Source organism: Crinia signifera, chromosome 9, assembly GCF_055691185.1.
Source record: "Crinia signifera chromosome 9, ASM5569118v1, whole genome shotgun sequence".
NCBI classification, from domain to species: Eukaryota; Metazoa; Chordata; class Amphibia; order Anura; family Myobatrachidae; genus Crinia; species Crinia signifera.
This window is the reverse complement of record NC_139225.1, coordinates 109,912,373-109,929,196: the sequence shown is the minus strand read 5'-3', so window position 1 is coordinate 109,929,196 and position 16,824 is coordinate 109,912,373. Positions and strand designations below refer to the sequence as shown.

Below are 16,824 nucleotides of genomic sequence, written 5' to 3'. Positions count from 1 at the left end.
AGTTTCTTTTGTTGCACCTTTTTGCCTCCTCTTCTTCCTCTGACTGTGGGCTTCTGTCTCTTTTTGCTGTGTTTGTCTCTCGGGGTTTTAGATGTTGATATTCCCCTTCTATTAGGGACCGTTTCTCTAAAAAAATATTTTCTTGTGTTGAATACTCTTTGGACACTAAATAGGGATTTTTGTCTTTTGGACGGGCTCCTAGTGTTTTTTTGGAGTGGTTGATGTTTTCAGAGGGGTTCTCTCTATATTTGTTGGCATGACCGGGGGGTGTGCGTCCTCGAGGGTATCTGGGTGTGGAGGGACCAGAGTGGACCCTCAGTCTCCCTCTATGAGTACCCATGTCACCTCTTGACCCACTCCTCCCAGGTCTTCTAGGGGGATAGGAGTTATTATTTGATTGTTTTCTGTTCCTATACTGCGTGTCTCTATTTTTATTAAAATGAGTATATGTTTTAATTTTATAGGACCGTACTTTATTGAAGCAATAGTCATCTGTGTCACGTTGGTATTTCTTACATTTAGTGTCAATAATGCTTTGTTCGAATTTGGAGATTTTTGTATTTAAAATCTCGCCATTCTCTTTAAATTCTTTAGTGTGTTTCAGGGGTTCCATTTTTTGTTTTAGGGCTGAGATTTCTAATTCTGTGTTTTTTGCCTGGGTATTTCTATATTTAATGACAATTTGTATAAGTTCCAGGGAGCACTTGTCTAGGGTTTCTTCCCATTCTTTTTGGGGTGTACTTTCAGGTTGAAAAATGGAAGGTTTGAAGATCCTCAGACCTCTGGGGATAATTTTTTTGTCTATATATCGTTGTAAGTTGGTACTGTCTAGCCAGGGTTTTATTTCGGTTTTGAGGAGATTTTCTAACTGAAGGAAATCTTCTTTTAAGGTCCAAGTATGTATGGACCTTAAGCAGGAGAAAAACTGGAAGATTTTTTCTAACCTTCTAGGAGTTTTTGACTATCTAAAATCTTCTCCTGTGTACACCCCTTAGGAGTGACAGCCAATGACTGATTGTAAGAAATGCAATCCTCAGATGGCTCCGCTACTATATCGCAGTCTGGATATTGGCCCCTGCAGCTGCCTCCATCTGAAAAAAGCTGTAGCCCATTGGAGCAGATCGCAGGGACCTTGTTCTAGCATCTGCTAATTAATGCCTTCCACCAGTAACGTATATTGCGATGCAGTCCTGAGCGGTGAGATCCCAGATCCCAGATTACACTGAGTATACGATCCATAATAAATGGGCCCCAGAAGCACAACTGTTCAGCACCACATAACGGGCCCTAAGGCTGAGAGGAACTGTACGCACAATTCACCTTATCTAATATATTCTCCAGATATATCATCCTATATCCTATATTATCCTAGGGGTGCTGTGAATAGGAAATGGTAACTAGGTCGACCCTATTTAGGGTGACATACATTGGATTGACCACTGAAGGTCGAAAGGGCTTAGATCGATACCTGAAGTAGGGTATGGGTAAAAACCGGACCAGGACAAGACCCCCGGACCGCCGGACCAGACACCAAAATCTGCAGTCTGCAGCTTGTAGCGTCCGGTCCGGGGGTGTCCTGTCCGGGGGGGGGGGGGAGGTGGAGGTGGAGAATATAGCCTCCCTGTATGGTCCGGGCATGTAGCAAAAACCGGATGGTCCGGACCACACGGGGAGGCTGCAATCTCCACTTCCCCATGTCCCTGATGATAGCTATCACAGGGACCCCCCGGACAAGAGACCCCCGGTCGGGACACCCCCCGGACCGGACACTACAAGCCCCGGACTGCAGATTTTGATGTCCGGTCCGGCGGTCTGAGGTTTAGTCCGGTCCGGTTTTTACATAGTCCCCCTGAAGCATGGTGAGCGGATGTGTTACACTTTAATGGTGTCCATGTCGACCTTAGCCACGTCGACCTATTCCAGGTGTTGATGTAGAAAATGCTGAAAGTCTGGTGCCGGGATTGAAGAAAGTTTGGGAGGCGCTGACTTGTTCTTGATCTATCAGAGGACAGGAGTGAAGAGATGTAGCAGAACGCGGCCTGATCTTGCCTTCTCCTAGAATAGATCATGTGCAGCCACTATCAGCCTGAAATCACTGAGCTTAGTTCTATAGTGCCTGAAGATAAGGCAGACACACACTACAGCATTTATCTCCGGAACACAGGCTGCACAAGTCATTTCAGCTTCTGATTGGTTTCATGATTAATTCTAAGAAGTCATTAATAATGAACCCAGCACTCTATGCTATAGTGATAGTCCCATTACATACATCCCCCGTCCTGTATTCCTGTATATACAGTACACCTCCCACCCTCCAGAGTCATGTGGATCTATAAGCAAATCCTCCAGAAGGGGGGAGTACACTACCAGTACTAACCCTAATGGTTGTATAATGTAATGTGTATGTGTGTGCAGTAGCCCCTGCCATGGGTGGCAGTGGGGTCTGTTCCAGCACCAGCGGAGATGCTGCACGTCCTGGACATGTACAATGCCAGCATTAATGTCAGCCTGGAGGACAGCAGCGGGGGCTCCTCGCCCATGGCTGGGCTGAGCAGGACAGCTCACACCGTGGTGGCTGTGTGCCTGGGCTGCATCCTGCTGCTGGGATCCGGCTACAATGCGCTGGTGCTGCTCATCTTTGCCAAGTTCGCAGCTGTGCGGACCCCCATCAACATGATCCTGCTGAACATCAGCGTCAGCGACCTGCTGGTCTGTGTCTTCGGCACCCCATTCAGCTTCGCCGCCAGTGTGACCGGGGAGTGGGTGATCGGGGAGCAGGGCTGCAAGTGGTACGGCTTCTGCAACTCCCTGTTCGGTGAGTACCCCCGATCTTTTCATGCACCCACTGGGGTTTCATTCTACAATGGGCTGCTACATGTGTTAGATCGCCTGCATGGACAATACACATGTAATCCGCATTATTAAAAAACAATAGAAACTTTTATAGCATTAACTTTACTGTATACTACAGAACTCTTCTATATAATACAGTGAGTGCGCTGTCTCTGCAGCTTGCTCTTGCCTTTTATTTACTATGTTATCCAGTATACAGTATATGTCCTTCAAGGGCTGACACTAGGGTAAGGCGGAGGGTGCCATGACACACCGGGCTGCAGAGTACGGGGCACCGTTGTCGGTACTTGTTAACGATCTGTTTTAATTAATTTCATTAATCATCTTGCAAGCCTGACATCTCCCGCCTGCCCCTGTGTCATTCCAGCTATTCCATCTCTAATAAATATACAACATTCATGAACTTGAAAGCCTTTTGTTATTTAGTGACACCGTACTTGCTGACATACCCATGATTCAAACCCATTGCCTGTGACATTGCAGTCTATTCATGAGCTATCTAACCCTGCATAGAAAGCAAGATAATTCTAACTATTGGAAGCTCACCTTGTACCTTATGAAAGGATATCAGCATTGCAGCTGAGCAGATCTATGTAGTGTATGTGGCTGCAAGGGATTGGAGGTGTGGCTGCATACTATATAGATCTGCTCAATTCAACATTTTTTTTACAAAGTTTTGAGTAGCTCAGTGAGTAGGGTGTTTAACTAGAATGGTTATGGGTGCAAATCATGGGTATAGCAGTATATTGGCATATGCTATTTAATAAAGGGCATTGTAAGTGACTAACAAAGAGCTCCAAAGTTAAGTGCATGAGAGTGGTGGCAAGGTGCCAATTTCTTTCAGGCTCAAGAAAGTCTGCCGCACCAAAAAGTCTAGTTACAGCAGGCCATCTATCATTCATTTGTTATTGGTAAATATATCCCATAATATGCAGTCAACACGTTGACATTCTTGTGTACAAAATGTCGATAAATGACACGTTAACAGTGAACAGTGAAAATGCTTAGGGGGTTAAGGTTGGTGTGAGTGTTAGGGATACCTTAGAAAGTACGTGATGATGTTAATATCTAATTCATCACTGTTGACATGCTGATTAGTCAACATGATTACTGTGTCAGCATTATGAATGTCAATATGGTCATTGCCAATATAATATAATGACCCCATATCCCTTACACTTATTCTAATTCCTTTTTGCCTTCCCTACTATGCAGCATCTTATTTCTACAACTACTGTATATATACTGTCTTTGACCCGGGTAATTAATGGGTTGCTGATGTGTCGACCCGAGTTGAGGTATGGTGTGAAGGCACCAAAGCTTTTAACCCGGGTCAACCAACTCAGCAATTCCACCCGGGTCATAAGAAGGGTTAAACCCTCTGTATTATGGGCAATCTGGGTTTAACGTGAAATCACTGGACCCGGGATCGAGATCCCGGGTCTGTAACCGTGAAAGGGGTGTAACTGTATTTTTGTGTATTTCTATTCCCCACACACATTTCTACCTGTTATTCAGCTCTGTATTGATTCTCAGCTCTGTAATTTTCACCTCCTACTATAATTCTATGTTTTTATGTTTCTCTTTTAATGGTAGCATCACACTGGCACTATTCCAGCTTCTGAAGCGTACGCGCTTATTTTTTATAGCATTTTTATTATAGTCAATAAAGCGTCTTTCTATCTCCCTGCTCATAATGAAGGTGTAAAGCAGCTTGTGTGACAGGGACTGCTGAAATGTAATGGGATTGCATGGGAGAGCCTTGTTACTGAGCACTTTGGACACTTGGTGAAAATGCTACTGTCAGTGAATTAAAGACTCACTTACAATTTAGATGCAGTGATTGAAAATCATTTCAGCTATATACTGTATTTATATATATATATATATATATATATATATATATATATATATATAAAGAACAACTTACAAAGACACTATGCTCAGCCTCCTGTGGGCAGTGACCGCCAGTGGTAAGAATCATCTTGCCACTTGCTAGATGATGTCTAGAAGCCCATGTATATGGCAGCTTATCGGATCCTGCATGCGCACTGGAACTCTAATGCCTGGTACACACCAGAATGATCCTGATAGTTAGTAGATCATTAGCAGATTGGTCGCACGATCTGTTGGAGCACACGATCTGCTAACGATCTGCATCCGATCCGATCCCAATCCGATTTTAGTCTGTATCCAGTTGAATTGATATTTTACAGATCCTACCTGCAGCAGGTAGGATCTGTAAAATGACCAAACGACAGCGGGGATGCGCATCGGATTGAAATCGGATCGGAATTGGATCTAAAGATGCAAAAACATGCACAATCTACATACAAATGGTTGGAATTGGATCCAGATTGATGGGATTGAGCCCTAATAGTTCTAGTGTGTACCCTACATAAGAACAGCTTAGATTTTCAGTTCCAGGATTTCCGGCTCTATAGGACCCTATTTCCCAAGCTAATGATTTAGACCAGATAGATAGACCAATAGATACACAGCTGTAATTATCACCAAAGCTGCTAAATGGGGACCAGAGATTAGGAGAAGACTTCACATTGTGATTGGTCTTCCCACTCTGGTAATCATAGAAGGGAGATGCAGAACTGTATACGTCTTTTAAATGAAAATCCCTTAGCTGAACGTGCTTATGGATATCACAGTACACTGATGTCACAAACATCTAGATGTTCAGTGTGCACACACATACTACATACTACATACTCTCCAACCGTCCTGCTTTTTGAGCACAGACCCATCATCCCAACTATGCCACAGTGTCCCTAGAGGGGTGCAGAGGTGAGAGGGCATTTGGCTGGGGACTTGGATGTGGTGTCCTTTTAGTATTATGGGAGAGATGAGGGTGTAGCATGCAGTCACACCCCCAAAATGTCATTCACCCCTGGTCTAGCCACCCCCCCTTCATACATGTAAGAAGTTCCGTAGCAGGGTTTTTGTATGTTGGCTGGTATGCACATTAAGGGGGCATTCAATCCGTGCTGAATTTTGCGACAGTCGGAAAATCATAAATTTTCGGCTGAATTTAAATTCAACCTATTCAATTAAAGTGCCAATATCTCAACTGTCAGAAAAATCAGCATGCTCAGAAGACACGTGGATCGGCAAATTACTCACCAATCCACGTGTTTTAGTAAAAAATGCGGTACTTGTGTATTATCTTGGCGCCCGATTTTTTCATCGCATGCCACTACTTAAGGCATGCGATGCGATTTTTCATTGTAAAGACCCTATTTTTAATTGTATAGTCACCCAAGGGTGATTTCATACCCCCACTATCCAACTACGCATGGAGTCGATTTCATATAGTGTGGCGAGCGCAGCGAGCCACCGAGCCCGAAGCATGGTGAGCGCAGCGAGACCCGCGAGGGGACGCGGATTACTTTACATGTATCCTGCTGCGCTCGCCATGCTTCGGGCTCGGTGGCTCGCTGCGCTCGGCACACTATATATAATCTACTCTATGCGTAGTTGGATAGTGGGGTTATGAAATCATCCATGGGTGACTATACAATTAAAAATAGGGTCTTTACAATGAAAAATCGCATCGCATGAGTTGGATGCCACTATATTGCATGCGATGCGATGCAATACAATGAAAAAAATCGGGCGCCCAGATATTACACAAGTACCAAAAATGCTGCACTTTTTGGCTATTTTCCACAGACGCAGATTCGACTTCCATCCGAAAACAGCCGCATTGCATAGGGATGTCTGAATATTTTGGCTAGCTGAGAAATCTGGACAACATTGAAAATGTTGAAGATGATATATTTCTGGACCACAGCAAATTTTCTTCAAACATGTTGGCAAGGGGTAAACATTTCTTGCCTTTAAAATTAGAACTTAGAAACAATCAAATGTATCAATTATAACAGAGAATATTTAGACTTTAGAAAGCAAAGGAAATTATTTTGATTTAAACACAATCATATTTAACATAAATATAAATTATTGTTAATAAATAAATAATTACTGTATACTTCTTTAAAGAACACATCTCTAGGAAACAATATAGAAATATCAAAATACAAAGGCGCCACTGACTCTAGAGCGGATGGTATATCAAAGGTTTACATAAACGTGTCAATAGAGCCTGGGTGACACTAAAAAATCATTAAAATTTTTTTGCAGTGTGCTGAACGATGGGAGTTTGGCAGTGGCACATTTATAATGGGTGTAATGTGCATGGTGCACACGGGTCCTTGAGTCCCAGGGGGCCCACACCGCACCCATAATTTAATGGGTGAGTCCCGTGACGAAGGCAGCAGCACTACGGTAATTGCAGAAAACATGGCACTGGTGCCATTTTTCCCAAGTTCTGTGCATGTGCAGTAGAGCAGGAGCCCTCTAGTGCTCAGATTCTACTGCGTTGTGCACCACTGTGGTGCTGCCGCAGCATCCCGGCGGGTTGAAGGGGCCCGATCAGAGGAGGCTGCACATCGCCCACCTCCTCTGGGCTTTGGGGTCTATTTGCTTAGCCTTGGAGAAAGAAAACGTGTACTGAGATAAAGTAAGACCATTCAGCTCCTGTTGTAGGCTGCGTTTGAAAAATGACAGGAGCTGATTTGCTGGTATTTTATCTCTGTCCGCATTATGTCTCTCCAAGGCTTAGTACATAGACCACTAAATACCCTTTTCCTACTGAGTAGTGCATACTGCGATGGTACTAAGGGGACACAAATTCTCAAAACCATGTTGCACTTTTTAGTGTCGATGTCGACTGTGTTGACATTCGGGACAAAAAAAGTAAAAACCCCATATTGACCTTTTGACTGTCGACCTTCCTCAAGTCGACCCAATGACCCTGCTGACCTAACCCCATGTTAACCTTCAGTCATGTCAACCTTCATGCATGTCAACCAAGTTGCTGTCCATCCAATGATCCATACCCAGATGTAAGCCCTATACACACACACTAGCCCTATTTCTCTATTAGTAATATCAGCGTTGTTTCTCCCTGACCTCCCAGGCAAACGAATGCTTTATAGCAAAAATTGATCTGCATGTTGGGGGTGTCATTAACAATGGGCAAGAGCACACATCCTTAACGATATTGAGAAGGCCCTTCTAAACAATCTTTTAAATTCTCATCTAGTGTGTATGGGGTTTTGGATTTCGGTGGGGTGTGTATTTGCTCCCCTTGCATAGTAACATAGTTTGTTGCAGACTCACAATTATTAAATTTATTTGCTTTACTGAATTGGGCCACAAATACCTTATTCCTCACAGCAGTGTCTTCCATTAAGTATACATGGTATTAAAGTTACATATTATATACAGTACGCAGTGTACTGTGCCCAGTGCTGGGATTTAATTCCTTTGGTGCTGCAGTTGTGCACTATGTACATCATTACACAGTCAGTCCAGTGGTGGAGAGTATTTGAACACAAATGATATAACACAGCTACAGATAATAAGAGGCTGCTTACAAGAAAAAGGATTACAAGTAGAAATCATTCTGTATTGCCTTAAACCTTTATGGACAATTAGAGTCACAGAAACATGGCACAGTGTAAAAACAATGAATACATACCTCCCAACATACTCCTCTCCAGGAGGGACACAATGCTCTGTTTCTGGACTTTCCTCTGAATGTATCATTGCCATCTCCTGTGCTGAACAGGGTAATTGATAAGAATGGTGTTTTTCAACACAGGTGATGGCAATTTTTCATTCAGAGGGAAGTCCAAAAACAGAGCATTGTGTCCCTCCTGGAGAGGGTCATGTTGGGAGGTATGTAAATATATATATATATATATATATATATATATATATATATATATATATATATATATATATATATCTTGAGTAAAGAAAAACGTCACTCCAGGCACTTTGAAAGTGTAAAAGACTTTATGCGTCTGTGTTGCCAACGGCGTTTCGAGCCTGTGGCTCGTCTTCAGGTTATTGTCCTGAAGACGAGCCACAGGCTCGAAACGCCGTTGGCAACACAGACGCATAAAGTCTTTTACACTTTCAAAGTGCCTGGAGTGACGTTTTTCTTTACTCAAGATATGCATGTACCAGAGCTCCACTCTGGATGAACGAGCACCCGGGCCAAGCTTATCCAGTACGCTAAGAGGTGACTCACAGTGCCGGACCCCTGCACAGTATATATATATATATATATACAGATGGGTCTTGTCCCATCTTGGCAGGGGATGGCGCTGGCGTCGCCAGCCGCCATCCCCCGCCAGCGCCATGGCGATGGTGAGAAGGGGACGCGCGCGCACGAGAGGCGCGCGCATCCCCTTCCAACGGCGCTTCCATCCGTTCCCCCGGGTCCCCGCCGGCTTGCCGGCGGTAACCCGGGGTCCCCGCCGCCTGCCCGCACCCCCCCCTAACCCCCCCTAACCCTGTCCGTCTCCCTGAGGCGGAGACGGACAGGGTTTCCGTCGCGCGTCTCAGTCTCCTCGCTGGCGTGGCTGCTGGCGGGTCGCCAGCGCGGACGTTCTGGCGACCCGCCAGCAAGGATGGGACAAGACCCATCTGTATATATATATATATATATAGGTACTTATGTAGTATCTGGGCGCCCAATTTTGTGATTGTATGCCTTACCTTAAGGCATACAATCAGATGCGATTCAACGCGATTTTCGGCAAAATCGCATGCGATTCGATGCGATTTTGCATAGGATTCAATGTTAACAAGGTCCTGTTCATTTCCCCACTATCCAAGTGGGCATAGAGTTGATTTTATATAGCGTGGCGAGCCCAGCAAGCCCCGCGAGGGGACGCGGAAAACATTTTAAGTAATCCGCGGCCGCTCGCCGCGCTTCGGGCTCGGTGGCTCGCTGCGCTCGCCACGCTATATAAAATCAACTCTATGCCCACTTGGATAGTGGGGAAATGAACAGGACCTTGTTAACATTGAATCCTATGGAAAATCGCATCGCATGCCGACCCGATCACAAAATCGGGCGCCCAGATACTACATAAATATATATAAATAGGTGGATATATAAATATATATATAGCTTGAAATCAAACATCGGCACTCCACAGTCGAATAATTAGTGCTTTTATAGGTGTATCTTATACACCTATAAAAGGTGTATAAGATTTTAAGGTTTTTTCTTTCACTTCATATCCGTGTGCTGGTTCCAATCCTTTCCTGTAAGAGGGGGTAAGTGCTTTCATGTTTCTCATATGTACCTGGCACCGGACTATTAACAATTACCTGCATTGAGTGCCATCCTGTGACACATCATTCTATATATATATATATATATATATATACACACACACAGGAAAATAGGTGCGCAGCAAAAAAACCTCAAGAACGATAAGGTGGAGTAAACCACAGATGAAGGGGTTAATCGACCGGTCCAGAAACTTCAGTGCACTTAGGGTCTGTTTTTCACCCGGCAACTCCAAGTCACCTGGATTCCACAGGTGTATGCAAATCTATAGGAATAAACAAGAGCGCTCTATAGTGCAATATATAAAGATAAAATTAGAGAAACTGTTCATTTGTAAATGATTAAATTGAATGTCTTTCCTATGTAAAGTACTTATTACTGTATTCTATTTTTGTAAATTACTGTGTAAATGTCTTTACCCCTGATGAAGTCTTGCTAAAAGACGAAACGCGTTGGGTTTCTGGTTTCATCTATGAAAACAAAGATTGTACTACTATGACAAGAAGAACCTGTTTTTAAGAAATCAATGCTTTAATAAACAGTTTTTTATGTGGATATACATGTATGGTTCTTTTGGAAAAATCTACAAATAAGGAAAGGCAGAAATTATCATTATAACATAGGGCGCCTAACACTATTGTGGGTATATATATATATATATATATATATATATATATACATACACACAGTGATTGTAATCTTGCAGCATCGCCCTCCTACCTCCAAGTCTGTCTGTTGTTACCCAGTTTGTTTTATCACTATCTAAAATTGTAAAGCGCAATGGAATCTGCTGTGCTATATAAGAAACTGTAAATAAATATATATATGATAATGCAGCTCCTAACTGAATACTTGCCTTGGAGAACCACAAGTCCCAGCATGCGGGGCATTAATGGGCCTGCTGGGACTTGTAGTCCACCTGTAAAAAGAATGTTAAAAGAAAACACACACACAGAGAAGTATAACTTTATTACATGCACATACACACACCTCACTTTTACACCAACATACTCATTAATCCAGGATCCAGCGCTGTCCACCCTCCTGCATAGCCGGTTCAGCCCGCACTGACAGCGGGGTGACCCGGTTTTCTCCGCCGAAGCTAACAGCCTCTGTCGTGCTGTCCCTGCGCTGTCCTGTATAAAGCAATGTTAGGTATGTCAGATTAAACCCTATCAGGCCGGCGTCCACTAGCCACGGACGCCGGTGACAGCCCCGGGCTTCAGCCCTGGACGGGTGAAGCCTGGGAGGGGGACCCCTTTATTGGAGATGTCCCCACTCCTCCAAGTACCCCGTCCAAGGCTGACCAGCCACGGTGCTCATGTTTCGGCCGGGGGACCTTATATAAAAAGTGTCCCCCGGCTGTGGCATGACACCGCGGGCTGTTGGAGCCCAGTGCTGATTTCAAAATACGGGGGACCCCCAGATTTTTTGTCCCCCGTATTTTTGGACCAGGACCGGTCCAAGAGTCCCGGGCTGGTTGCAGAAATACGGAGGACCCCTATGCTTTTTGTCCCCCGTATTTTTGGAACCAGGTCCGGCTCAATGAGCCCAGGGCTGGTTATGTTCAGGCGGGGGGGACCCCATGCCGTTTTTGTAAAAAAAAAAATTTACACATTTTTTTTACACTGGACCATGCACAGATCTCAATGATCTGTGCAGGGTTCTGGCCAATTCGCATATCAGAACCTGGTCTGATTTTTTGGCGATTTTTAGACACATTTTCCCGAATTCGCATCTCATTAAATATGCGAATTGTATACTTTTCAACGGGAAAACATCTGGATGCGAGTTCCGGCGCGAATAAAAATGGCACTTTCAGAAAATGCGATTTTGCGTCAAAAAACGCATTTTGCATCTCGTTAAATATGTGAATTCAGGAAAAAGTGTGATTTCGGGCCGTTTTTGGCAAAAATATCGCAAAAGTCACATTTTCTCATTCCATTAAATGTCACCCAATCTGTCTTTAAAATATCAGAACATACTATACAACAAGGAATAAGCTATTATAAACCTAGGTTGAACTAGATCACAGGTCTTCAACCTGTGGCCCTCCAGATGTTGTGGAACTACATTTCCCAGCATGCCCTGACAGTTTTGGCATGCTCTTATAGGAAAAAATGTGGCAATGCATGTTGGAACATGTAGTTTCACAACATCTGGAGGGCCATAGGTTGAAGGACCCAAGTCTTTATTCAGCCTCACCTACTATGTAACTATGTAACCAGGTATAAAGGTGCCCATACATGTTACAATTATTGCATACAATATTGTATACAATATCTCATGTCATCGCATCTCGGTTTTGTGATGCACATACTTTTTGTACTAGATCGCATCTCAACTTATCTCATTGCAAAACCGAGATGCGATGAGATGCGATATTGTATACAATATTGTATACAATAATTGTAACGTGTATGGGCACCTTAAGGCTGGTGCATATTCATTCTGATAGCAATGACAGCTGCTATCAGTAGCTTCATGAGATGTTGCAGCTGTATAGATGCAGACAACTTTAAATAGATGGGGATGCACACACCATGTGGCTCAGTAGCGTAAGTTCGTCCCAGTTGCCCGGAGGCAAGATGTGTATTGCTCCCCCCCCCCCATACACACACAAAACCTTATATAAAGTTTATACTGTATGTCTGTTATTAAATATAACAGGCATATATACAGTATGTATACAGAATATCTATATCTAGAGAGAGAGAGCACATATTTTAGAACTCCAGAAGTAATATCAATGGCCTTCAATAAATGGATTTACAATTGCAGGGGAGGAGAGGTGCCCCCTTGAGAGCAGGAGCCCGGCGGCAGATGACTCCATTGCCTCCCAGAGTTCTGCCTCTGATGTGGCTGAAGATGTGACTGAATTCCTGGCAACTCTAAAACTAGCACCTGAATATATGTGTAAATGAACATATTAAAAAGTCTCCAGGAAACACAAAGTTTTAGAGCCAAAACCCCATGTCAACATTTTCACTTTTCGACCATGCCATTGTCGACCTAATCTTGTGTCAAGCTTCCAACCATATTGACCTTAGGCATGTCGACCTATTTTCGTTGCCTATGTCTGCCTTATTAATCTGCTATATTCTAGTTATGTTGCTGTATAGAGATTATAGATTGTGTGTTTTTCCTTTTATTAGACACAAGGACACTTTTATTGATTGGGACACGTGCTGACATGCGTAGTCATTATATTGTTGCTAGTCTTCTATTTAGAAACATCAATCGGCTTCATGAATTAAACTGATATCTCATTAACCTGCCCTTTAAGTAACCTGAAAGAGTCATCTATAGCTCACCTTAATAGCTGCTGTGTAACAGAAATGGGCTGTTTGCAGCTTGTACCTTTCATCTTAATGTATGTCAACTACCATACCTCGGAGGACTCAGCCTAATTAGGGATTGTCCTTCTTCCTTTAATCTAGTACTGAGACTAATTATTAATGCTCTCAATTGCAATATTTTATCAAAACAACATACAGGCATATTTAGCAAAATTATTTTTACTGAAATAATGTAAATAAAGGTGTTTTTATTAGTATCAGCAGAATATACTAAAGAGAAATTGGAGAATTAGCAAAATTCTCTTCTAAGCCCTTAAATGCCTTTCCCACAATTGTACTGGGAAATGAAATTTACCTGAATTTACTAACACAAAAAATTGAAAAACACCAGAGGGAGCCTTGTGATAATAACACTATTTCGCGATAGCGTTATCCAGTTTTCCCTTTGTTTCTCTGACTCCTGCATAGCCTTAGCGACCTGCGGGGGGTAGCCAACAATGGTGAGAGCACATGCATTGGCGCAATCTCTTCATATTTTTCATGTAAAAAAATACACTGAGATTTGCAGAAAGTGGATTTGCAGGGGCAGTGTAAGCACTCCCTGTGTGTGTTACCTGATACATCCCTGTAATGTATTAAATCAGTGTTTCTCAGCCTCGGTTCTTAAGTACCCCCAACAGTTCATGTTTTCCAGGTCACCCTGCAGGTGCACAGGTGTACTCATTATTTACTGACACATTTAAAAAAATCTAAAGGTGGAGCTAATTACCTCACTTTGAAGACCTTGAAAACGTGAACTGTTGGGAGTACTTGAGCACATCCCATCTGCATCTCATTTATTTGTGATAAATATGCCCCATAGTATAATATGGATGTTATTTATCTTTTTTTTTTAACTTTTGACATTCAGTAAAATAATGGTTAGCATTACCGCCTCAAAGCGCTGAGGTCATGGGTTCGATTTCCACCATGGTTCTAGTTTTAGTTTTATTTACGCTACTGTGCATTTTCTAATGTCCCTGTAGCTTTTTTGTGAAATGTATGTACGATTGATACAAGATTTGTGTTATGTGTTTCATTCTAGGCATTGTGTCCCTGGTTTCTCTATCCATGTTATCATACGAACGCTACCTGACAGTGCTGAAATGCACAAAGGTTGATGCCTCTAACTACAGAAATGCCTGTACGTGTATTGTTGGATCATGGATCTACTCTCTGTTTTGGACAATGCCACCTCTTTTTGGCTGGAGCAGTTATGGGCTTGAAAGCTCTGGAATCACCTGTTCCGTGGTTTGGCACTCCAGATCACACAACAATGTCTCGTACATTTTGTGCCTCTTCCTGTTCTGTCTCATCCTACCTCTGCTAATAATGATATTTAGCTATGGACACATCGTCCGAGTAATCCGAGGGGTAAGTTTACTTTTGTTTGTTTCATTTTAACAATTGACCTTACATTTATGATTAAAACTAAATAAAAACATATTAAATCCATTTGTTTACCTGCTCTCAAGACCACATATTTGTTATGAGTGGATACGGTCATTAGGTCTACAACAACTAGGTCGACAAGCATTGGGTCGACACCACTAGGTCGACATGCAGCAAGGTCGACATGGGTTAAGGTCGACATGGGTCTAGTTTGACATGGCATTAGGTTGACACAAGCATTAGGTCGACATGGGGTTTTTCACTGTTTTTTGAGCCGACATGTGCCGACAGGTGGTATTTCATGCCCCACCATCCACTAGGGCGTGGTGGGAGCGTAGCAAGGCACCATGCCCAAAGCATTCCGAGCGAAGCGATGTGAGGGCGGATGCGGTGCACTTCAAACTGTAGAAAAAAACCATGGTGGGACACTCATATATTCACCCATCCAGGGAGATATGTAGGAATGACAGTCGACGATCCCGTTTCGGCTACTCCAGCCTTCATCCTGGACTGAGTCAGTCACTAGGGCTTGGTAGGAGAATAAAATAGTGTGCCCGAAAGTGCACTTGTGGTGCACTTTAAACTGTGTCCATGTCGACTGTGTCGACATTCGGGCCAAAAAACAGTGAAACCCCCCATGTCGACTTTTTGACTGTCGACCTAACCCATGTCAACCTAATGCTTGTGTCAACCTAATGCCATGTCGACCTAGACCCATGTCGACTTAGACCCATGTCGACATTAACCCCTGTCGACCTTAACCCATGTCGACCTAGTGGTGTAGACTCAATACTTGTCGACCTAGACCAAACGATCCACACCCGTTATGAGAACCGATTTAAGCCAAAAAATTATCTGCGCATGTCAGTTAAAGCAGGGATCAGCAACTTTTGGCCTTCTAGCCATTGAACTACACATCCCAGCATGCCCTGGACAGTTTTAGAATGGCTAAATGTCAAAACTGTAGATGGGCATGCTGGGATGTTTAGTTCAACAGCAGCTGGTAAGCCAAAGGTTCCCTATCCCTGGTCGAAAGAGAACCTATGGGAGTATCCTACAACACACACAAAAATATTTTAACAATGGCCCTACCAGCAGTTACATCTATGGTTTTATTAGATTTGTTTTACATAGCAAAGGATATTTGAGTACAAATCACTGACCTAGATGTCTCCCTTATAAGGTCTAATTGTATTCACAGCTGCAACCTCATACGTAGATATTGTGCAAAAATATACAAATGTGGCATTGCTAATAACAGCAAACTCATACAAATACACAGCGCAATTTCAAATTCTTTTATAATTAGCCTTCTGAGGAACTCTATGGTCAGGCAGATTGGCTTTCGCAAAAGTGAGACAATGGAGCCATCTTTAATGTGTACGGAATCGCAGATGCAGGCCACTCTGTCACCTCCCCCAAACAATCCCTGACTGTCAATCACTTTGCAAAATAATCATCTCTGACCACTGTGCAAAACCATTGCAGCACATGCTTCCTTGTTGCTCTTTGGTGAGTTCAATAAAAGGCTCCCCTTACCCCATTTCTGTTTGTTCTGTTTTATCTAAGTTGCAACAGATAGGCTTAAATATTTATACCATGTTTCATTATACCTGGACATATTCACTTTTCAAAGGGTCTGTTCCAGAGAGTCAGTGCTATGCACTTCAGCCAGATGGCAATAGCCTCTGTTAGGTCTGCAAAAATCACTGGGAAAATGCCACGCCATTTTCCTGGAGACCTGCGTAGGGACACTCGACACTGGCACTGTGCTAGGGTCTCTTATTGACCGTAATTCTCAGAGTCACACTGCGCTGCCAGGTAGAGAGGAAGGAGCCCATATGGAGACTACACATAGGCCTTTCTTAAGACGCCTGTAAGTGGAAGCTTTTACTAGTCATCAGGTCTGGCTGGGCATATCGCTGCATGCTGGGAAAAATGTTAACGCATTAGAATTAACATAGGGCTGAGCCTAACATGCGCAATCATTTATCATACTCTGGTTCAGCGTTGTAGGACACACTCCATTGCTGTGATAAGTATTAAAAGTTTATTTTATGTATAATAGCAGTTGAT

The 16,824-nt window shown here is 43.2% G+C and overlaps 1 protein-coding gene across 1 annotated transcript in view; it reads left to right on the top strand.

Annotated features, from left to right (window-relative positions):
* Window positions 1-2,399: 2,399 nt before the first annotated feature.
* LOC146036677 (opsin-3-like) overlaps window positions 2,400-16,824 on the top strand; it is a 31,299-nt gene continuing 16,874 nt past the window's right edge. Inside the window, exons 1-2 of the mRNA XM_083160591.1 lie at window positions 2,400-2,815; window positions 14,402-14,730. Coding sequence (XP_083016717.1) covers window positions 2,464-2,815; window positions 14,402-14,730 — 681 coding nt within the window. The 5' untranslated portion in view covers window positions 2,400-2,463. The remainder of the gene's footprint in view (window positions 2,816-14,401; window positions 14,731-16,824) is intronic.